Consider the following 25535-nt stretch of genomic DNA (forward strand, 5'->3'; position numbering starts at 1 on the left):
CTGACTTTTTAATGATCACCATTCTAACTGGTGTGAGATGGTACCTCATTGTGGTTTTGATTTGCATTTCTCTGATGGCCAGTGATGATGAGCATTTTTTCATGTGTCTGTTGGCTGCATAAATGTCTTCTTTTGAGAAGTGTCTGTTCATATCCTTTGCCCACTTCTTGATGGGGTTGTTTTTTTCTCGTAAATTTGTTTGAGTTCTTTGTAAATTCTGGATATCAGCCCTTTGTCAGATGAGTAGAGTGCAAAAATTTTCTCCCATTCTGTAGGTTGCCTGTTCACTCTGATGGTAGTTTCTTTTGCTGTGCAGAAGCTCTTTAGTTTAATTAGATCCCATTTGCCAATTTTGGCTTTTGTTGCCATTGCTTTTGGTGTTTTAGACGTGAAGTCCTTGCCCATGCCTATGTCCTGAATGGTATTGCCTAGGTTTCCTTCTAGGGTTTTTATGGTTTTAGGTCTAACATGTAAGTCTTTAATCCATCTTGAATTAATTTTTGTATAAGGTGTAAGGAAGGGATCCAGTTTCAGCTTTCTACATATGGCTAGCCAGTTTTCCCAGCACCATTTATTAAATAGGGAATCGTTTCCCCATTTCTTGTTTTTGTCAGGTTTGTCAAAGATCAGATGGTTGTAGATGTGTGGTATTATTTCTGAGGGCTCTGTTCTGTTCCATTGGTCTATATCTCTGTTTTGGTACCAGTACCATGCTGTTTTGGTTACTATAACCTTGTAGTATAGTTTGAAGTCAGGTAGCGCGATGCCTTCAGTGTTGTTCTTTTGGCTTAGGATTGTCTTGGCAATGTGGGCCCTTTTTTGATTCCATATGAACTTTAGTTTTTTCCACTTCTGTGAAGAAAGTCATTGGTAGCTTGATGGGGATGGCATTGAATCTATAAATTACCTTGGGCAGTATGGCCATTTTCAGTTCTGTGAATTTTTGCCAGATACAGAAGCAGAAAATCCTGACTTGCGCTAATACAGCAGTTAAATGGCTTAGCAGTGGTTAAGTTTTGTTGTGATTTTCTGATCTTAGAACGAAGATTGAAATTTTTCCGAGTTAAGAAGAATTGATCTCTGTCTTTCTTTTGAGACGGAGTCTGGCTGTTTCCCAGGCTGGAGGGCAGTGGCGCGATCTCAGCTTATTGCAACTTCTGCCTCCCAGGTTCTAGCGATATTATTAAACGCTGAATGGATTTGGAAATTAGCTTCTACTGAAGACTCAATACTGTTACCTAATGAATTCAACCTAAAATTATAAGGCAAAAGCAGCACAATGTAATGTGAAACTTACATTGTGGTAAAGTCATTTGAACAATTAATGCTATTTGAATAACAATATCAAGCTGCTTTATACACTTCTGTGCTACCAAAACTTAAAACAAGAAGTGAGGTCTCCATTCCCACACAAATCTGCAGCAGATATTTTTTGGAGCTTAATTTATAGCTTTAACACCATACGTTGGACTATCCTCCTTTGGCAAATGCTGGGTCTTGTCTGTCCCTTGTACTCCAAGACAAAGCCATAAACAAAGGTCAAGTTTACCCAAAGGAAAAATGCCTTCAGGGCAAAAAGCGGCTTTGGCACAATGCCCCTAAATGCCCATTTTCTTTCACAAATTGGCTGGATAGCTCCTCACTATCTTGTCAGTTCTTTGAAGCTTTTAAGGTGATTGACATTTTAACTAATATCTTTAGTTGTTTTCATTAGAAGTTGTTTTATTCCAAATAAATTGCCCACCAATAACAGAAACAGTAGTCTGAACAATTACTTTTTGAAGAAACAACTGTCCTATTGGCAGCAGCTAGGTGGCACTTGGTAATAGCAATTCTACAATGAAAGGATTATGAATAGCTCCTAGCAGAGCACAGAGTGAGGTGTAGCCCCCACAGTAAGTTTACAGACATATGACCTATGCCATCTCCCATCCCCCAAAAATAGACTGGCACAATGACAGTAAATGGCATGACTGATTAGCATACCATAAAAAACATCAGTAATTATCTGGAAACAATTAGGTTGAGTCCCCATCCTACTTCTTACACTAAAGGAAGCTTTACATAGATTGGGAGTTAAACATAAAAATATAACCACTAATGTACTGGAAGAATATATTGAAAATTTTTTAAAAATAATTTTGGGGAAGATTTCTCTATGATACAATCCTAGAAGTCATGAAAGAAAATACTGATAAATTCAGCTATATGAAAAATAACAACAACAACAACAAGAATTTTTGCTTACCTAAAACAACCTACACGAAGTAAAAAAAAAAGCAAGTAACAAACTATTGAAATTACTTGCAATTTACATTATAGGCAAAGAGTTAACATCCATAATATATAAAGAGCTGCTAAAAGTAAAGGAGAAAAAGATCAACAACCCTACACAAAAAATGGCAAGAAATGTGGAAAGTTTACAGAAAGGATTCTAGGGAACCACCTAACTTTTAAAATTGGTAAATATAGGGAAAGAATTAAGCACCTTTCCGCCTTTATTATAACCAGGATAAACAAATAATTGATGAGAAGAAATTCTCTTTATAGAAATACTACAGCTAACAAATGAATAATGAGTGGTAAATGTAAGTATTAGAATGCCACCATTTGAAATTCTTATTAAAATGATAGATTTAGGCCATGCATTCTCAACGGGGGCAATATTTCCTGAAAGGGGGTAAAAATGAATTCTTAGGGGTAAAATATCTTAAATATTACAATGGTTTGCGTTCTCTTAAGGGGCCACAATACAAAAAGAGATACACAGTTGTCTGTGGTCTTAAAATTTCAAAGAGAGGGTGTGATCAAGAAAAAAAATGTAAGAAAGTGACAATGAAAAAAGGTTGGGAAATACTAATCTAGACAATAATCATCAATGGCTGCTACTAGAAAAAACGGAGACTACACATTACATACCATCAAGCAGCAGTACATCACCACCTAGGAAATATCCTGAAAATTCATAACTATATCTCATCAAACCTCTAAATCTAACTACCAATTTACAGGATACAGGGAACACAGACTATGTTAAAATACACTATGGGTATGCAATTAGCCAAATCCAGAATGTGGGAAACGCTAAATAAACTGTAAGAAGAACAAAAAGGGAAGGAAGAAAGCTGTAGAATAAAAGAGACTGAAAAGACATCAGCAAACGCAATATATGAAGCTCATTTGGGTCCTGATTTTAAGAAATCATAAAAATATTTTATGAGACAATCAGGAATTTCTATACTAGCTAGATACAGAACACTGTGTGATAACAGTATTGTGGTGATGTTTGAGATATCTTTTAAAGATACAAACAGAAATATTTACAGATGAAATCAGGGGAAAAAAAGACAAACTGGGGGAAACAAATCTCAATTCCTAAAATTGATCAGTGGTTCTCAAACTTTTGAGTATATCGTAGTCACTTGGAAGGCTTCTGAAATCACAAATTGCTCAATTTCTGGTATTAGGTCCTGTAAAAGGCCTGAGAATTTGCATTTCTTACACATTCTTAGGTAATGCTGATGTGGCTCGTCTAGGAACCACACTTTGAGAACCACTATCACAGACAAGGTTTCTAATTTCTTTAATATATAAACAGGTATCATTAGATCTTATTTAAAATCAAGTAGAGAAAAAGACCTATGAACTAACAGAAAATAGGCAAAGAGCTTGAACAGGTCAAAGAAAAAAATGTCCTCTAAACATATAAAAACATAACAACCCTCAATATAAGAGAAATACATATTTTCAAAATATAACAAGGTATCATTTTTCACCTTTTGGGATTATAATTAGTTCTGTTAAGGGTGTGAGAAAACAGGCACTGGTAATATATTCACAATAGGTGTATAAATTGTTGCTGCCTCTATGTAAGGCCTTATCTATCAAAATTTAAAATGCACATATCCTTTGACCACTGCTAAACATTTATCAGAGATATTCATACATGTACAAAATGACAAATGTATAATGATATTCACTGCAAGCCCTGTATTTCTAAAATACACAAAACTGGAGGAAACTAATCTTCCATCAGTAATGGATTAGTTGAATAAATTACAGTATATCCATGCAGTGAAATATTATATTCCTGTTAAAAAGGAGGAGGTAGTTCTGTACATTCTGATATGGAACAAACTCCATATCATATATTTGTAAGAGAAAAAATATTACTAATAATTCTATTAATTTTCAGTATTTATTACTTATGTTCATTTGTTATACCATGAGCTAATAAAGTTTTAATCGGAGTATTTTTTCTTTCTTTTTTTTTTTTTTTGAGATGGAGTCTCACTCTGTTGCCAGGCTGGAATGCAGTGCCATGATCTTGGCGCACTGCAACCTTCGCCTCCTGGGTTCAAGCAATTCTCCTGCCTCAGCCTCCCAAGTAGCTGGGATTACAGGTGCCCGCCACCATGCCCAGCTAATTTTTGTATTTTTAGTAGAGACGGGGTTTCACTATGTTGGCCAGGATGGTCTCAATCTCTTGACCTTGTGATCTGCCCGCCTTGGCCTCCCAAAGTGCTGGGATTACGGGCGTGAGCCACAGTGCCTGGCCATGTTTTCTTTATGTTTATCTAAGGATACATTCCAGCCTATGGAATTAATTAGTTTATAATTTGCTTACCTGACCGAACGATCATCACTTCCAGTCACAGCCAAAGGTTTAGTAGGATGGACAGCAAGTGCCCAAAGTTCACCTTCACAATGCCCTTGCATAATTAGAAAAGGTTTATTTCTTTCTTGCACCACAATTTCAAAAATTTCACTGTCCTGTGTTCCAACTAGAATGTGGTCACCTCGCCAACACACACTCCTTACAGACAAACCTAGTAAAAAGTAAATTGTATTTAATATATAATGCTGTAATAATGATAGCAGCAGGAGGCAGACAAATCCCTATGCAGATAGGGGCAAGTCCCGGTGAAAGCCAACCTTCAAACCTAAGACAGTTTAAAGCCTGAAAGCCAAGCTACAAGTCTCAGATAAATCCACGGACCAACTGAGAACGTCTCTTCCCATTTGGTGCACTTTCCTCTGATTGATCCCCACCTTTCACTTACTTTACACATATTTATCCTTCCCTAATTTTTTTTTATAGTGTTGTGCCCATCTTTGAGTGGTGCCTTTTTTAAGCCTTTTTTTACTCACAAACCCATCAGCATGCAATCCCCCATTCTGAGCCCATAAAAGCTCCAGACTCAGCCATATTTGGGGACTGCCCACCTTTGGGTGGGGGGTTGGGGGCAGGGGAGACTACCTGACTTCACCCCATCTCGGGTACCCTCTCCACTGAGAGCTGTTTTGTCACTCAGTAAAACTCTTTGCCTTGCTCACCTGCCAGCTGTCAGTATAACTTCTTTCTTCTTGGATGTGGGACAAGAACTTGGAACTCACCAAACAGTGAGTACAGACAGAGCTGTAACCATGCAGCACTCCCCTCCTACTCAACAAGCAACAGGAGAGGGAGTCGCTGGGCACCACATGCCCCCATTTATTGGGCAGGACTGAAAGAGCTATTAACATGCTGTGACACCCCCTTTGGGGCTTCAGGGTCGCTGGAGTCCCCAAGTTTTTTAGGTGCCACCACATTCCCTTCAACCAGACGCCAACGCCCAAGGCAGAAGCAGGTCACAGCACACCCGGCCCAGCCACAGGCTGAGCATGGATCCTGCAGCAAGTGTGGGATCCAGCCAGAGTGTAAGCCAAGCGCAGCCTGCCAGGCCAAGTGGGCAGGGTACCTCCTGGCGAGCCTGGAGCCCAGTGCAGCCCTGGACAGGGGCATTGCGCCCGCCATGGAGGTCTCCAGCTGGCAAGGTAGCACCCAAAATATCCTGTGTCAATAATTCCAATCTTCCTAAATTGAAGTTAATTTTGTACCTTTTATATCTTAGATGTGAGACAGAAGAAATATGTAAGTCCTTGATCTATACTCACATTTTCTTCAATTGTCCATGTTGTTTTCTACATGAAATATTTGTCTTTTTATGTACCTAGTTCCTACCCATCCTTCAAGACATGTACTCTTCTTCCTTCTCCCTTGTAGACAACTCTAGCCATGTCTACTTGCTCAGCCAGTCTTATAACACTTCAGTCTGCATTGTTCAATAAGTACTCAATTAGTAAATTACCTTTATAGAATTGTATTCTTTTCCTTTTAATAATCTTTTTACTTGTCTATATTTCTTCAATATACTTATAATATCATTAAAAAGAGAGAATTTTACTTTTTCTGCCTACTCCTGAATGTCTTTTGTAATCTTAGGAAAGCTACCGTGTTTTTCAGTTTTCTCATGTGTGTTACATGGCCAATATAAAGACACCGTGTACCTCACAATGTTCTTGTGAGGATCAGATAAGAAAAAGTCTCAAATTATTTTGTAAGCTTTAAAGCACAATAATGTTTAGCAAAACTAATGAAAATAAAATAACAATTAACATTTACATGCTTATTATGTGCTATCTTTATAAACATTTGAGAAATATCAATTCATATATAGGATCCTATATCCTAAATAATATATTTATTCTTATTTTCCTTATTTACAGTGAGGGTAAATTACCAGCCCAAGGTCACACAACTTGTAGGTGACTGGAATATGGTTTAAACACAAACCTGTGGGTAGCTTTTATAGTAAAAGGTCCTGTTTTATTACATCAATTTTTTTAATCCCCAAGAGAAAAAAAAAAATCCCCCAATTGCTGACAAATTTGGGTGAAGGAAAAATACACCTATCCACATTTAAATTATCCCGAACAAAAGTTTCCCAACCCTCAATATTTACCCCCAACTGTTTATTTAGAATAGTTTGTTAAATAGTTATATTTAGCATTCTAATAGTAAAATACTTTCAAAATCCAAAGATACCTAAGTGAGTACCTCTCACATCTCTCTATAGGTCCCATTATAATAGATATTAGACTTATGAAAGAATCTTTCTCCTAACAATGAACCTAAACTCTTTACAGGCAAAATTTCTCCTTAATAGAAGAATTTTAATCAAATGCATACAGGGTGAAGAGGCAAATATAAGTCTTATTTATATTTACAAAACTTACATTTATACTCACTGAAAGAAAGAGATAATCTTTGGGAAGTTTAGAGTTTGCCTAGTACTAAGACATTTGTTTTGTTATTACCTTTGTATCCCTGGTCTGTTTCCCTGAGATCAATCACAGTAATTGGTTTAAAAGTTAAATCCCAAAGACGAATACAACCATCTCTGCCACCAGTAGCAAAGCCTTCTTCACAAGCATTCATGCTAAAAATTCCTGCCTAGAAGAGGAAATAAAATAATTTAACAACAAATATTTTTTAAGAACATCTACTATATGAAGGTAGAAACCCTTTTAAACCAATTTAACAATATTTTGTTAGGATGTAAGAATAAACAAATACATCAGAAAACACAAAAGAAAATCTAGAAGTAAGTCCATAAGAACTTAATACAGTTGCTCGTTGTGGATTTGAACTTCACTGGCTCACTTATATGGATTTTTTCAATAAATACAGTCAGCTGTGTATCCACAGTTCCACATTAGCAATGAAACCCAGATCAAAATACAATCTTTGTGGGATACAAAACCCATAGATAGGGAGGGCTTTACATATGCAGGTTTCCCAGGGCAAGACTTGAGTATGTGTAGATTTTGGTATCTGTGGTCCTGGAGCCAATCCCCCCCAAAATATCAAGGCATGACTATATATAACCAAGGTGGTATTTAATTATATGGATAGAACATAAAAGAAAATAAATTTAATTCCTATACCACATGTAAAAATGAATTATACATGAACTTAAAAAATAACTATTTATAACTAAATATAAAAAATAAAACAAGAATATTAGAAAAATTCAGAATAACATTTAGGTAACTTTGGGCTGTGAGAGACTTTTCTAGGCATGGCAGATCACCCACAAGTTTTAAATTTGTTCATATGAGAAAAGATGTAATAAGCAAAGACAAACAGATTGGAGAAATATTTGCAACATGAATGACTGTCAAAAGATTAATAACCCTAATATTCAAATGAATAAAGGAAAGAAAACCAATTCAACAACCACAAAAAATTTAAAAAGTAAAAAAGCAAAGGGTAGGAAAACCCAATTAATAGAAATGTAATGCACTGAGGACTTTTCTACACGAAGATCTTGCTGTTAACAACGTGGCAGCTTTGTGCTATCTAGCTCCCTTTACTTTGTAAGGGGGACCCAAATGCTAAAAAGCTCAAACCAAAAAACGCTAAGAATTTAAACAGCAGATTTCTTTTTAAGTTTAGTAAGTTATTTACACGAAAATTTAATTGCCTCTGGTAAATTAGCCTCAAGAACACTAGCTTTATTCTGGTGTGGTTAATCTAGAATACTTTTAGATTGAACTCAACAAGCTTTTTTTCAACACTACTCTTCAGAAAGACACCATACTAAAGCAATAGCTTTAACAAGATACTAATTATACTAATGTAATAAATATCAATGAGTCTAATTGATTTCTTCATTGAAATCTTGAAAACAGATAATTCAGTTAGAAAAGCATTTTCAAGCAACCAAACTGACTAGAAACAATATACTATATTACGCAGTCTATCATTCTAAGACAAGGTTAAGTAATACACATGAAAGTGTTTAAAATACTTAAATGTACTTACAGCATGGGCTCCTTGTATTGTTCGTATAAGATTGATTCCTTTCCAAACATATATATCCCCATTGAGTGCACCAGAATATGTTAATTCATCCCTTGCACAGGCTAGGCACAGTATTGTCTGAAGGTCACCCGTCTTACCAAAGACACCTCGTTTTGGGGTCAGAGCATTTCCACATAAACTCCAGAACTAAAAGGTATATAGTATAATCAAATTACCAAAGAATTCTTATAAAATAAAGTAAAACATTCCCAATACTTTGATGCTATATTAGAGCAGTGAGCTAAAATTAACTAAGAAATTGCCTTATGATAAAATAGCATTCAATGTTCAGATTCTCATTCTAGTGCTGTCAAAAGCTACGTTATAGCATAGCTATATAGTCACTGGTTTCAATTCTTATCTGTAAGAATAAGGGGTTTGAATCAGATTATTTTTAAAATATGCTATGCTTTCCTTAGGTTTCTGAAAAGAAATCTACATAAAACTTAGATTAAGCCAGGCACAGTGGCTCATGCCTGTAATCCCAGCATTTTGGGAGGGCAAGGTAGGCAGATCACCTGAGGTCAGGAGTTCAAGACCAGCCTGGCCAATATGGCGAAGTCCCATCTCTACTAAAAATACAAAAATTAGCCAGGTATGGTGGCGCATGCCTGTAATCCCAGTCACTCGGGAGGCTGAGGCACAAGAATCGCTTGATATCAAGAGGCAGAGGTTGCAGTGAGCCAAGAGTGCACCACTGCACTCCAGCCTGGGCGCAGAGTGAGACTCCGTCTCAAGAAAAAAAAAAAAATTTTAGGTTAAAAAGTTGGGAATCGGTTAGCAATGAAAATGAAGGTAAGTCATCACAGACTAAGAAGAAGAAAAAGGACCAAATCTAACATACTCTCTCTGATAGAAACATTAAGGATAGGAAAAAAGGAGTATGCTACAGCTCATGGTAACTGCAGCTCACTGTAACTATAATATTTGATATTTTCAAAGCTGAGCAATTGCTTTGCTTGTAAAGCTTTAAAAAATAAGATAGATGTCCATGTGGAATGATTTGTTCATTCTTGGGAGAAAATAAGAAGTTAACCATGAATCTTCATTACCAGGGCTTTTGTTCTATTAGGTGGAATTAGGTAAATTTTTATAGTTCACGGAGAGAAATTTAAAGAAAAAGGAGTTGGGGGGAAGTGGACACAGTGGCAAACGCCTGTAGTCTCAGCAACTTGGGAGGCTGAGGTGGGAGGATGGTTTGAGGCCAGGAGTTTGAGGCTACAGTGAGCTATAAATCACACCTGTGAATAGCTACTGCACTCCAGCATGGGCCACATGGTAGGATCCCATCTCTAAAAAATAAACCAAAAAAATGGGACGGGGCAGAGATATATACATTAAATAGTTCTGCATAAAGAAATTAGGCCCAAAGAAAATATTCAACTTTGCAATAAGTAATTAACATTTAAAATAATTTATTATCATATATTCTTATTTTAAAATTTGAAGCCTCAAAGAACTAAAAATTATGATCATTATTCAAAGATCTAATGAGTACTTTAATTAAACTTTGTAATTTTTAAACTTAAAATCTCCATAATTTCTGTGTACATAAGTGGCTTGTTTTCTTTCTTTCAGCATGTCCTAATTTGAATCCATTATTTTCTTCTAGATCAGTGATTCCCAATGTTAGCTTCACATTAGAATCACCTGGGAAATCATAAAATGGGATGCCTGGACTCCCAATTGAGATGAACTGAGACAGAATCTCTGAAGCATGAAGCCCAGGTATCCAAATTATTTTGATGCTCAGCAAGGGTTAAGAACTATTGTTCTAGAATCCAAATCAATATTGACCAATAGAAATTTCAGTGATGATGAAAATATTACACACACACACACACACACACGCTTTCCAATACAGTAACCACTACTAGATACATAAGCATATGAAATGTACTGCTAGTGTGACTGAGGAAATGAATTTTAAATTTCATTTAACTAATTTGTGTTTAAATAGCTATGTATGGTTGGACAGTGCAGTTCTAGATCATCTCTGGGAATTAATTTCCTCACATGTATTGCCTGCAAAGAGAACTATGTTACTATTCATTTCTTCTAGCAAAGGGAAAGAAATGTAACTCATTATAAAAATATAGTTTATTTAGTTTGAGATGAGCTTTTTATAAAAACCTGAAAATGGAGCCTGTAGCTTTACTTACAATATAAAATAGTAAGATCTCCTTATTCATAATTAATTTGCCAATCACTTATTAAGCACTTAATATATATCAAGTACCATATCAAACACACTGTCCATCAAAGATGAACAAGACAAAAATCTCTACCTTCACAGTGCTTATATCATGTGCCTTAAAGCCCAGCATACAGCCTTTTTGGTATTAAATATTTGTCAAAAAATAAATATTCACTACTATCCATCAATCAAATCAATACCAGAATAACAAATCAAGAATTGCAGCAGCAGTGAAAGATGCACTGGAGAAAACGTGGATGGAGTTAGGCATATTGAAATAAAGAATGTGAACACAGAACCTTAATTAATTCACTAGGAATTAACTGCTACCAGGAACTGTTACATCAGACAGTGGAAGTAAAGCAACTTAATTCCAATTTGTTCCAATGATTTAAAAGTAACTATAAACATAATAATGAATATCACCATTGACTTTACAGGCTTCAAAATCTGAGCTGTAATATAAAACAAAACCCAGAGCTTTCATAAGCAAAGTAAATAGTGGCTATCAAGGCTGAGAGAGGGACAAGGAGAGATTTGTTAAAGGATACAAAATTATAACTAGAGAGGAGGAATAAGTTCTACTACTCTATACCACTGTAGAATGAGTATAGGTAATATGAATACACAGTTTCAAATAGCTAGAAGGAGGATATTGAATGGTCCTAAAACAAAGAAATAGCAAATGTTTGGGATGATAGCTAATTACCCTAATCTGATCACCATACATTTTTATGTATCAAAACATCACTATGTACCCATGAATATGTACTATCATTATTTGTCAAATAAAAAAAAATTTAAAGGCTGAGGTCAAATCAGGGAGCAAATATAGAAAAAGGAAAAGCAACACTTTCAGAAAGCAGACCATGTGTTAGGCACTATGACAAGCACTTGAATATACACTGCCGCCTTATTTAATCATCAATTCTTTGAGGATGGTAACAGCAGTCACAGTTTTAAAATGTGAAAATAAAAGCTCAAAGAGGTTCAATAACTCATACCAGGTTAAACAGCTAATAAATGGCAAAGCCAGGTCTACTCATGTTGCTTCTCCCACACCATTCTATCTATGTAAATGAAAAACTCTTCATTTGTTTCCTATTCTCAACATTTTACTTTGTAAGTGAAACATGAAGAAACAGGATGGACACAGTAAATCCTACCTCACTAGACTACAGATTTCTTTATGGAATGTGGCTTATTAATTTCCTATTCATACCTATATCCCTTACAATAGTTCAAAGCAAATAATATATATATTTGTTTGACTGAACATAAGAACAATAAAAACATTGCCATTTTAAAAATAAGTACTATCAAAATTCTGAAAGTAGGCTAAATTGTTAACAGTGCAATATATACTTAGCAGTAGAGAACTAAACGTGACTATTATAAAACAAGACCCTTCTAGTACCTTGATATGTTTTACACCACAGCTGACAAGTTTATTTGGCTGGTACAAATCCCAAGAAATATCAAATATCTGTAAACAAATCAGATTCATGATTAAAATACTTATTTCCAGAATCATTTAAAAATCCTGTCCAAAAGACCAAATGGCCCAAACTCCTAATCATAAAATAATATTCCTCAATAAATAATAATCAGAATCCCACACTTCAAAATCTTATGAGAAATAAAGTAAATTTGAAAATGATAAGAAATAAAAAGCATTTCTTCATTTCTATGAACTTCAAACACTACTGGAGTAAAATTTAACACCTCTGTTTATTTTTAATTTTTAAAAAAATTTGGTCCATAAATAACAAGAATGGTTGAACAGAATTAGGACACGAAGGGAGGTGCTTGCATAATTTCTACAGAAAAGAGATTCAGAATGGAACATGACACTTATACAGTCTAGAAATAAGAAACACCTTTATAGCTTTCTATCACTCAGAACTGTTTACATAAAGAATCCAAACACTGATTTTACAGTAATTTTTTTCACTGTCTAAAGGTCAAAGTTAACTCAAATTTTGGGGAGTCTCCAGGCTTCATTATTTTCTAAAATTCCATAAATTCTAAATACATGCAAAACATTTTGTTACAAAAGCAAACAAGCAAAAACCCAGGTGAAATAAAATACGAATGAGAAATGTAATTAAACAAATGATGAAAGAAGAACTAACATTTAAAAAATAATTCATTTATTCTGCTTTCTGGTAGTCGTCATGTTTCTTTGACACCTTATCAACCTACCTCTAAAAGGTTTACATTTTTGGTATACTAAAATGTACACTTCACATTTTGGTATACTCCAAAAATTTACAAAGTGATGCTCTTTAGTGATAATGAAGAAAGAATACATATTACAGTTAATATTTAACAACTCACCATAATACAGATTATATGAAAAACATATCAATGCAACTTTGAAATATTCAACCACAATAATACTTTCAAAAACTCCATTGACAGTGTCATATTTTGTAACGGGTCTATTTATTAAATTCCAAATAGTCATGTGCAAAATGCTTTGATCTAAGCAGGTAAGAACATGCCAGCTGTCTAATAAAATATATCCAACATTTTAATAATGGTCTAAATTGTGTGTTTGTTTGTTTGTGTGTGTGTGTGTGTAATAGGCCTCGCTGTGCAGCTACTAAAAACCAAATGTATTCTCCAAAATGCGAATATACACAAAATTTTCTACCCAACTTTTAGAGTGATAAATTCCCACCAAATACAGTCATTGGCCATGCCTCTGTGCTGGTTCAGGTTAGGATTTTACTACATATACATACACACAAATTAGACACTTTTAGGAGTTTACAACTTTTTTGATCTACATCCATAAAAATAGTATAATATTTAATTAAAAGCTGGCTATGATGTATTGTTTATATACAATTTGGAATGAGGAATATATATTCTAACAAGTCATCAGTTAAAAATGTTAGGTCTCTAAAAAATGTAATAGTAATACGTAATTTTAAATCCACACAAGCAACATTATTTTTCACCTTAACCATAATACATATGTAACAAATTAGTGGTAAACCAAACTAAACAGACCCTAGGCTCAAACCATTCAATTTTTAAATTGAGATTTGAATAATGGGTGTCTGCATATGTCAAACCCATCAAACTTCACACCTTAAATATGTGCATCCCTATGTGTATCAATTATATTTCAATAAAACTGTTTTTAAAAATGTAAAGAAAATACATTGTTTTTACTGAAGCAAACACCAGGTTAAAAGTCTTATACCTAATGTAGATGATGGGTTGATGGGTGCAGCAAACCTCCATGGCACGTGTATACCTATGTAACAAACCTGCACGTTCTGCACATGTACCCCAGAACTTAAAAGTATGATAAAAAAAAGAAAAAAAGTCTTATGCCAATGCTATACATATCAAATCATGTTTCCAAGTCCTACAATACATATGTACTCTAACACTTTAAGACTTTTTACATCTGTACAATTATTTACCAATTGTAAAATTTTAATTACATATGACCTATCTGGCAATAACAAAATACAGAAGAATAAAATCCCCTGAACTCTCTTCTGGTCTTTCCCTTCCAGTACTCGTTAGAAATCTCAAAAGAGAATACTTACTCTATCTGTATGACCAGGAGCCATAGACAACATTTTTCCCCTTTTCCAGTCCCAAACACAAACTGCATTCTTTGAATCAAGTCCAACTGAAACCAAGCGCTGATTTATGTCCAAGAAGTCCAGGAAGGAATAAAAAGGCAAACAAATCAAAGAGAAACTGAATTACAAATAGCAAATAAATTATAATCATGGGTTTTTATAAACATAAAACATATATGCCTATATTTTATAGACCTCATAAAGGCTGAATGTATTTCACCTTGTTAGTGTTTCCACATATGTATCGATCTTCACATTATGAAACAGAAGAGAGACTTCCATTTCTAACAGTAGGATTGACAAAATATCCTAAATATACCTCCTACCAAAAACTAAAAATACTAGATAAAATGTAAAATCATGTTTTTAAATGGACTGATGAGCTGTCGAAAAATTAAGAAATTTTCCAGTGGGAAACCTGGAGGATGAGAAAACACCTACACATACTGGACTCTAAAGGCATCGGGTGAATACTTGTACCCCTGATTTCTGTGCTGTGGGCTGAGGAAGAATAGGAGACAAAGTCTAGGGCCTACCTAAGGTGGGGATTTGAATTGCAGACCGCCTCTGATTAAAGCAGTACACCTCTCGGAAACAACAAATAACCCCTTCCTAAAGAAGCGGAGGCAACTCATGAAGAGGGAGAAACACCTCCCTGAACATTTGTAACCACAAGCATCCTTCACATGGTTGCTGGCCTAAATTCTCATTAAACATGAATCCTTCAACTAGGAAATTTAATTCAAAGTAGTCTTCAGGGTTGGCTGTGTCTTCAAGCAACTTCAACAATGTGGCCCAAGCAAATATAAATCCTAAATGAAGTACCGCAACTTTGATCCATCCCTCAAAGAATTCCTACAGGTAGCAATTCAATCAAAACAAGCTAAAAAAAAAAAAAAAAAAAAAAAAAAAGCCAGGTGCGGTGGCTCACACTGTAATCCCAGCACTTTGGAAGGCCAAGGCAGGTGGATTGCTTGAGGCCAGGAGATTGAGACCAGCCTGGGCAACACGTTGAAACCCCGTCTCTACTAAAATTACAAAAATTAGCCAGGCGTGGTGACTCACGCCTGTAATTCCATCTACTCGGGAGGCTGAGGCAGGGGAATCACTTGAACCCAGGAGGTAGAGGTTGCAGAGAGCTGAGGTCGTTCCACTGCACTCTAGCCTGGGAGACAGAGAGAGACTCTGTCTCAAAAAATAATAATAATAAGCTGAAAAAATAAACAAACCACCCCACCCACACACACAAACACAACAAAATAAGAAACCATGAGTGAGAATGGGCAAGTCACAACAAACAGCGAAGTCGGCCTTGCAAAAAACATCAGATATGGCATTATTAGTTAAATAACATAAGCTTAATGTGAGAAATAAGCTTAATGTGCGAAATAAAATTAAGGATTCAAAATATCTGTATATGAGCAAAGAATACGAGACTATAAAAAGTATCCAAGGAGACTTGAAGAAGCAAACGGAACTTCCAGAAACAAAAAATAAAATAAGTTAAAAATTCAATGGAAGAGTTAAATACAAGATTAGCAGGAGATGAAAAGACAAAGTTGAAAACAGAAGTGGACAGTGAGACCGAAAGTATGAGAGAGGTTTAAAAACACAAAAGATGGACTTCTAGCCATGAAGGAGTATCAAGGTCTGAACTTACCCTCCCCCACCCACCCCTGCCATAAACAGCTAGAAACTGTACAGAATACATGAAACAAATGTTTTCAGACATTTGCAACTGGAAGTAAAGCACTGTGAACCCTGAAAGAGGGGAAAACAAATAAATTGAGTCCTGTAATCACCCGAGCTTCCATCTAGGAAGCAATTTCTAGACTATGGCACAGAAAGGTGGAATCCAAATAGAGCCTGGTAGACTTACTAATTTGGACAAACAGAGCCTGGAGTTCAGAGAGGACAAGATGCCTAGAATTTGCAGAGCAGGAAAAGAGCTCCAGTAAAACTATCTATAGTAAGATTTGAGAATATTAATCTCTGCATGCATAGGATGAACTCTATGAGGTCATGCAAAGAAGAAATTCTAGAAAAAGAACAATTACTAGAGAGCTAAAAGCAAAAAATTCTCAGAGATCACAAAGGGTCCAGAATCACTCAAATTCTCAATAACCAGAATGAAGATACCTCTTTGAACTCGCTGGGCAGTCATTAGGAATCCTGAGGTCAGGAGGAGAGTGTCATACCTTAATAGTGAAATTATACCAGTAATTCTAGAGCAAAAGCTACTCTAGTGCTGCCTCATCAAAGTTTGAAAGCAAGCTTTTCACAAAGATGAAACTGATTCATGAGGAACTTGACTATTTGCCAGAACAGTGTCCATATACTTTAAAAGGATATAATAAAATTACAGGTATGTGAAGAAACAGGAAAATGTGACTAATAACCTGGGGAAAATCACTCAATAGAAATAGACTCAGGAAACCCAGAGATAATTAAAATTAGGAGACATTTGCTGTTAAAATTAACATTTTCAAGACAAGAATTATCTCAAACATACCAAGAATAAAAAAAGAAAAGATATAAAAGAACAACACAGAAAACTGTTACATTATCTAAAATGAAAATTTGCTCCAAAGGATTAACAGCAGCTCAGACAATGATGAAAAGATAAATAAACTTGAAGACACAGCAATAGAACCCATCCAAAATAAAGTACAGAAAGAAAAAGAAAAAAAGAATTGACAGAGCTTCAATGACCTGCAGGAAAATATCAAGTGGTCTAACATACAGGTAATCATGGCTCTAGAAGGAGAGAAAAGACAGAGGAAAAGAAAAAAAAAAAAAACTGAAGAAATAATAGTAAAAAGTTTCCTAAATTGATGAAACCATAAATCCACAAATTTAAGACGTTCAACAAATCCCAAGCAGGATAATCATTCACACAGAAAAAACACACAAGACACATGGCAAACAAATTGCTGAAGCCATCACTAAAAGGGCAAATTCTAAACAGCAGCCAGACAAAAAAGGACAACTGCTGTATGGAGGAACAAAGATTTAAAAATTATCCTAGACTGCTCATCCAAAGTGATGTAAGTTAGAAGACAATGGACAAACAGTTTAAAGTGCTGAGGCAGAAAAAAGTCAGCACAGAATTTGTATACTAAGCAAAAATATCCTTTGAAAATTGAGTCAAAACAAAGTCTTTTTCAAGCAAACAAAAGCTGAGAAAATGAATCATCAGTAAACCTGCACTACAAGATATGATCATGAAAGTTTTCTCATGCAGAAGTAAAATGATACCAAATAGAAACAACTTACACATATGAGAGTGTCCAAGTGGTTAAATATGTAAGATTTTTCTCATTAAAAAAATTTTAACAACTATTTAAGGCAAAATAACAGTTATTATGGGGTTTTCAAAATATGTAGAAGTATTAATAAATAAATGACGATAGCACCATAAACAGAAGAAAGGAAACAGCAGAATATACTTTTTCATATTCTTTCCAAATATACATGAAATATCATGAAGATCACAAAAATTTGGATTACAAAGTGTCAATAAATTTTAAAAAATTAAAATACAGAGTATGTTCTCTGACAAAAACAGAATTAGAGTAACAGAATGTTATCCAGAAAATCTCCCAAATATTTGGAAATTAACAACATACTTCTAAGTAACTGAAAGGTCAAAGAAGAAATAACAAGAAAAATGTGAGGAAAAACCCACAAGACATACTGTGAAAAGTACTGGTTTAGAGCAGGGGTCAGCAAAGTACAACTCTCAAGCCAAATCCTGTCTGTGCCTATGTTTTTGTAAATAAAGTTTTACTGGAATATAGCCACACTCATTCCTTCGTGCATTGTCTATGACTGCTTTCACACTGCACTGCAATGCAGAGCTGAGTAGTTATAGCAAAGACCAAATGGCCCACAAAGTTTAAAATATTTACTATTTCACTTACTATAGACAGCTTATCAAATGGTGGTTTGGAGCACAGATTCTGGTAGCAGACTGCCTAGGTTTGAACATCATCTCTTACTAGCAGGCTGACTTTGGACAATTATTTAGCCTCCCTGTACCTTACTTTCTTGACCTATTAAATGAGGATATAAAAGTACTTCACAGGGGTCACTATGAGAATCAATATATACACTATTTAAAGGAGTTAGAGTGCCTGATATATGGTTAATGTTATTTAATGTTTGCTTCATATCATTATTATTATTGCTATTAGTTTACTATAACCATAGTTAAATGGGGACAAATAAAAATACCTCACAGGGGTTACTGTGAAAATTGACATATGTACTACTTAAAGGAGTTAGAGTGCCTGGTATATGACTGATGTTACATAAATGGTTGCATCATGTTATTATTATTACTATTAGTTTACCATAACCTTAATTAGCTTTAAGAACCTACGCCCTCTAACTGTCCAAATGAGAAATGCCATCTAGTACCCAGTTACAATTTCTGAAAAGAAAGTTTTACTATTTAAACTCCAAAATTGGTAGAATGAATAATTTATATAAAAAGATACAGAATACAGTTTGTTATGACTCTCCATCAAATCAAGCTAGCAGAAAGCCCAGAGAACAAGAGGAGATTATTTGTACCTCCTGAGAGTATTTACTATTTGGGAACCAAAGGGCATCAGCAAAAATCTAGCTAGAACAAAGGTATCTACCTCTTGCTATCAGAATACTGTGTAGAGGTTAAAATTTCACAAGACAAGTATATTAAGTGAGGAATAGCCAGAGGGGCACTGCTGTTCTTTCTACTAATGTCTCCTCTGTCTGGTATAGCTCATCAAATACACACAGCAAAACACAATTGGCCAAAAACTTTAAAATTCCATGTATCCAAATAGAGCCTCAATACATCTAGTTCTACATCTACAGGCAATAACAAACTAGACTTGACAGTACTTTCTCTGTAGGCTTGATAAACATATCATGACCCAAACCAACATCCCTATGCATAGATTACGCAACAACAGACAGGACAAGGTAGAAATGACACAGCAAATACTACCTCCTCTTCTAGCTTTTTATCATTTTTTACTTTATCATTTCTTTTAACCCAGACTTGGTAGGTGAGAAAGAGAATAAAGTTTTCAAGCAAAAGTAATGCTTAATCCATTAATTGGAAGAGAGAGTCAGAGACAGTTTGTAGAAAAGTAATAGTACATTTCAGAACAAAGGACCTCAAGATTAGAGAGATCATGGTGCTTTCAAGAGAGTGCCAGTAATTTAATCCAGGGGAGGGAAGGAGTGCTAACTGGAAAGCGGCAAGAGACAAGGCTGGAGAGGTAGGGCAGAAGTCAAGAGGAAGAGTTTTTTTTTGTTTGTTGGTTTTTTTTGATAGAGTTCGAATAAAGAGAGAATTCAGTTTTAAATGTAGAAAATGGAATATCTACAGAACATTCAAGTGTGATATTTAGAGTTGAGAAGCCAGAGCCACTGTTAGCTGATATGGAAGTTAAAGTCATGGGCCTATATACTCACCCAGAGAATGTAAGTAAAGTGAAAAGAAAAGGCTACAGACTCCTGAAGAACACTGATATTTAAGAAGCAGACAAGGAAAGACTCCTTTAAAGATAAAAATAATCAGAGAGGGAGAAAGAAAACCAGATAAAGAAGCCTCTATCCATCTTCCCAAATTCCTACCTGATCCTATTCCCAGACAAAATCTTATTTGTGTCCATTAACTGAATTGGAAGTATCCATAAAAAATTTTAGCACACCAAATATTTAAATAAGAAGGAGATAATAATAGCATCTATTCCAAAGGGTTGTTGGGAGGATTAAATGAGATAATGCAGGCTTAGCATAATACCTGGCACTTGGTATATGCTCAACACCTTTAGCTATTATGTTTTTATGAACTTAAAATTTTAAGTAATATGTTCTCATGAAGATCTCTGATAATGAAATACATGTACCCAAGACTTTTCCTACAAGTTGCTCAAAGTAAGTGAAATTAAACACTTTCAACTAGTAAAAGCTATGGGCATGATTTCTCCTTGGATATATAGAAGAAATTCCTCAGCAATGCAATATATTACATTTAGAAAGGGCAAATTTAAAGCTAAGAAGAAAATATCTATATTTAATGTTATAGATGCTTATAATTAAAATGGCTTGAATTTCATAACACCTTAAATAAGTGGTTTTTAAAAATAACATTGTAGGTTTGTTTTATAACATTTTATGCTATGAAATAGGTATTATTTCCTTTAAAGAAGAAAATGAAATTCTGACAGAACATTAAGACTTGAAAAATAATAGCAAAAATGGGACATGAATTAAGTTTGTGCAATTGCCAAACACTGCTATATGGTGATATAAACCTAGAAGCACATTTTTTTTCCAAATAAGAGATTCCAATTAAGTCTTTATAGATCCATTACCAGAAAGTCATCTCTTACTAATATGAACAGGAGGCAGGGAAATACTGGGTAGAAGAAGGTGGGGTCCCTGGCAAGGGTTCCACCCTCAAGCCTGGACCCCTGGCCCTCAATGAGAACATGCACTCCTGTTTTCCCACCAGAATGTTACCTTTGCCAAAATCACTCTGGCCCACAACCCCAACCCTGTACCCATAAAATCCCCAAACTCCACTGGCAGAGGAGCAAAACAGCACTGCAGAGAAGGAGAGAAGAGAAGTGTCTGCATATCAAGAGGAGTTTGGCCCAGGATGTTCAGGAGAAGATTATCTTCCCACTCCATCCCCTCTCCAGTTCCCCATACCACTTAGAGCCACTTCCATTGCTCAATAAAATCCTCCATATACACCACCCTTCAATCTGTTCGTGTAACCTGGTTCTTCCTGGACGCTGGACAATCCAGGATGCACTGGGTGCAGGAACCCAAAAAGGCTGTCACACTGACTCTTCACTGAGTTGTTCAACACTTAAGCTGCTGGTGTTAAAGAGTATTGTTTGTAACCTCTGGGGCTCCAGAGGTTGTGGGTAACCTTAGATGCTGCCACAGGCAAGCCAGCACCCAAAGGCACTCACCCCAGCTCTCCTGCAACCTCTCACCTGCATGCCCCACTCCCACAAGGGGTTTGAGCTGGGCAGCCAACTAAACGAGCTACACCCTTGTTACAAGTCCTGCAAAGGGGTCAAGGGAACTCTCTCATCTCATTACCGGAAAATCACATTAACCTATGCTACTCAAAGAAGCTATTCCTCAGAGTAATATATAAAAACATCTACTGGCTATCATGTTCAAGGGGACAGAACACACTGTAATTTGTTTCTGTAAAATTGAGGTCTATAAAACTAATTTTATGAATTAAAAAGCAGATAACTAAAATTGTTCTAAAATTTAAAATGATTTTAAAGTCTAATTATAACATAAAACTTTTAAAGATTATAAATGAACAACCTGCAAGATCCAACTTTTTACTGGTAACTTTAAAGTATTTTTAGGTATAACAATTTCCATAAAAGCACCACAAAAAAAGCTCTTGGCTTGTTTAACTTTTTAAAATCATTGACTAGAAGTAGATGATAATTTAGAAACTGATTAGTCAGTTGAATGATAATTATATCCTTTGTTGTGAACTTTGATTTTGTATAAAAAATAACTCATAGGAATTGATCCATTATATTCAACAAAAATATAATTTTAATAGACAACCTTTAAGGTAACTGAAAATTGAAATACAGGCTGGGTGCAGTGGCTCAAGCCTGTAATTCCAGCACTTTGGGAGGTCAACAACACTGGAGGATAGCTTAAGGCCAGAAGTTTGAGACCAGCCTGGGCACCACAATGAGATCCCATCTCTACCAAAAAAAAAAAAAAAAAAAAAAAAAAAAAAAATTAGCCAGGCATGATGGTATGTGCCTGTAGTCCTAGTTGTTCAGGAAGGTGAGGCAAGAGCATTGCTTGAGCCCAAGAGTATGAGTTATGATCATGTCACTGCACTCCAGCCTGGGCAGCAGAGCGTGACCCTGTCTCTAAAAATAAAAAAATAAAATTAAAACATATACAGCTTTCTGAGAAACTTAATTTTCCTAAGATATCATCCATCTGTCCTGTCAAAATACCCTATCTGGAAAAGAGTTATATAGAAAAATCTGTATAATAACCATGTAATATTCCACTGAATCAAAATCACTTTGGCTTTCAAGGTAATAATTAATTCAATTGAGAAAGTTCTTGACATGATGAAATAAAAACCCCATTGTTATATATCAACCTCCCACCCCACCTACCCACCTCCACCTTTGGACAAATAATTTTCATCAAGTGTCCAATTTAATATTTATAGATTTATAATCATTTTCTATAATATACCTTAACATACAATTTAGAAAAAAATGAAAAACTGTCACATACCTGTCCATCTAAGTCAAACGCCAAGCAAGCTATACCATGTGTATGAACATCCTTTAAAACTGATATGGTCTGCACAGTGTATGAATCCCAAATACAAATATAAGGCTCTTTCCCAACTTGTCCTGTTGCTACCAACACTCGTTCAGGGTGCAATGCAAGGCTGTAAAATAAGGAAATAAATAAGTAGTATTATTAAAAATTGCTTATACAGATTTTATAGTATTTGGTAGATGTAAAACACATATACCAGTGTGAACATTAGACTTTATCCACTTTAGACAATTTGGATTTTTTAAAAATTATTTTTGTTGAGACAGAGTCTCGTTCTGTCAGCTAGGCTGGAGTGCAGTGGTGTGATCTCAGCTCACTGCAACCTCCATCCCGCCAAGTTCAAGCGATTCTTGTGTCTCAGCCTCCTGAGCAGCTGGGATTACAGGCACCCGCCACCACGCCCAGCTAATTTTTGTATTTTTAGTAGAGATGGGGTTTCGCCACATTGGCCAGGTTAGTCTTGAACTCCTGACCTCAAGTGATCCGCCCCCCTCAGCTTCCAAAAGTGCTGGGATTATGGTGTGAGCCACCACGCCCAGCAGGTAATTTGGATTTAAAATAAATAGCTTCTATAAAAATCCATGCTAACAGTTACTACTTCATAGAATATGTGATAAACAGTTAATGATAAGCTAATTATACCCTTCATAATCCCTGCAATATATTGTGTGTAAACTTCTCAAGAAAAGAACTCTCACAAGAGAGCAATTGGATCACAGCAACAAATTGGTAGCCTTTTCCTCATTTAGTATTCACCTGTTTCCAAGCCTTCTTTCCCATTTTACTATTCCTTTCACTGGATAAAGTTAGACCAAATCTTAATGTCTAAATACAGCATTTAGTAGCACTCCTACTATAACACTAACTCTTAAATTATAAATTCCATTTTAAGAAACAGAAAGGTCACCCATAATTCGCAAAAAAGAATCTATGAGTCTCTAAAAACAAGACAAAGACCTAGCAGTTGGTAATAGTTTATGTACATCAGCAGAAGGCGGGGAAAATATAAATTTCTATTTGATAATTTTTTCTATATGTCAATTTACAATATCAGATTTGCCCTTGAGATGAACAAGAAAATCACACCTGGCATCAGGGTGGAGAATCACTAAAAGGGGAAAATTAGGAGGATATTAAAACAGAATCAAGGCTGGGTGTAGTGGCTCATGCCTATAATATCAGTGCTTTGAGAGGCCAAGGCTGGAGGATCACCTGAGGTCAGGAGTTCAAGATCACCCTGGGAAACACAGCAAACCATTGTCTCTACAAAAAAAAAAATTTTTTTAATGAGCCAGACATAGCAGCATACACCTCTATTCCCAGCTACTTGGGGGGCTGAGGTGAGAAGATCGCTTGAACCCAGGAGTTCAAGGAACCCAGGAGTTCAAGGCTGCAATGAGCTATGACTGCACCACTGCATTCCAGCCTGGGCTTCTGGGCCAGATCCTGTCTCTAAAGTAAATAAAGAAGATAAAATTAACAGATTGGATGCAGGGGACAAGGGGAAGAGAGGGGTCTAAGATGACTCTCGGGTTTCTGGCTTGAGTATTTGAATGGTTTGGGGTGGTATTCATCAAGTCAGGGAATACTAAAGGGGTAATCAATGGGAGAGAAGATGAGTGGGAATACCAGGCTGGTTCAACATATGAAATCAACAAATATGGCATATTAACAGAAGAAAGGTCAAAAAAACTCCCATATATGTTTATCTCAATAGACACAGAAAAATTATTTGACAAAACCCAATCCCTTCATGATAAAAACACATAAACTAGAAACTGAAGGAAACTTCCTCAAACTGACAAAGGACATCTACATAAACCCAAAGCTAATAACATATTTAATGATGAAAGCCTGAAAGCAATCCCACTAAGTAAAGGGAAAAAACAAAGATGTCAGTTCTTGTCACTCATTTAACTTGGTATTAGATATTCTAGCCAAGAAAAATAGGCCAGGAAAAGGAACAAAAAGTAAAAGTAAAGATCTCTATTGGCAGATGATATGATCATATATACAGAAAATCCTAAGGAATCCACAAAGAAACAACCAAAAAATGAAGAGCTAATATGAGTTCAGCAAGGTTGCAGGATATACGATCAACATAAAAAATCTATTGTATTTCTATACACTAGCAACGAACAATAAAAAAATTAAAGAAAATAATCCCACTTACAGTAGCATCAAGAGGAATAAAACATTTAGGAATAAATTAAACAAAGTACAAGATTTGTACACTGAAAACTACAAAAACCCACTGAAGGACATTTTAAAAGATCTAAATAAATGGAAAGACATCTCATTTCTGGGCTTAGAGGAATGTAATATTTGTAAGATGGCAATACTTCTCAAATTGATCTACAGAGTCAACATAATCCTTGTCAAAATACTAGTTGTCTTTCTTGAAGAAACTGACAAGCTGATTCTAAAATTCAGAAAGACTCAAAATAACCAAAACTATCCTGAAAAACAAGAACAAAGTTGGAAAAATCACACTTTCCAATTTCTAAACTTACAAACTTACTACAAAACTACAGTAATCAAGACAGTGTGGTACTGGCATAAGGATATGCAGATCAATCAAACAGAATCGTGAGTCCAGAAGTAAACCCATACATTTGTGGTCAACTGATTTCAACAAGGGTGGTGCCAAGACAATTCAATGGGGGATAAAATG

The 25535-nt window shown here is 35.4% G+C and overlaps 1 protein-coding gene across 13 annotated transcripts in view; it reads right to left on the reverse strand.

Moving 5' to 3' along the window:
- The window catches only part of EML5 (EMAP like 5), a 182342-nt gene that overhangs the window by 122002 nt on the left and 34805 nt on the right, over positions 1 to 25535 (reverse strand). For 12 of the 13 annotated variants that reach the window (XM_016926543.4, XM_054666214.2, XM_016926544.4 and 9 more), the window contains exons 2-7: positions 22811 to 22970; positions 14459 to 14557; positions 12304 to 12372; positions 8651 to 8836; positions 7141 to 7276; positions 4628 to 4829 (exon numbers count right to left, since the gene is read on the reverse strand). In XM_016926543.4, coding sequence (XP_016782032.1) covers positions 4628 to 4829; positions 7141 to 7276; positions 8651 to 8836; positions 12304 to 12372; positions 14459 to 14557; positions 22811 to 22970 — 852 coding nt within the window. The remainder of the gene's footprint in view (positions 1 to 4627; positions 4830 to 7140; positions 7277 to 8650; positions 8837 to 12303; positions 12373 to 14458; positions 14558 to 22810; positions 22971 to 25535) is intronic. The other variant, XM_063793029.1, reaches the window with a different exon arrangement.

The sequence above is a fragment of the Pan troglodytes genome, chromosome 15, assembly GCF_028858775.2.
Source record: "Pan troglodytes isolate AG18354 chromosome 15, NHGRI_mPanTro3-v2.0_pri, whole genome shotgun sequence".
Classification (NCBI taxonomy): Eukaryota; Metazoa; Chordata; class Mammalia; order Primates; family Hominidae; genus Pan; species Pan troglodytes.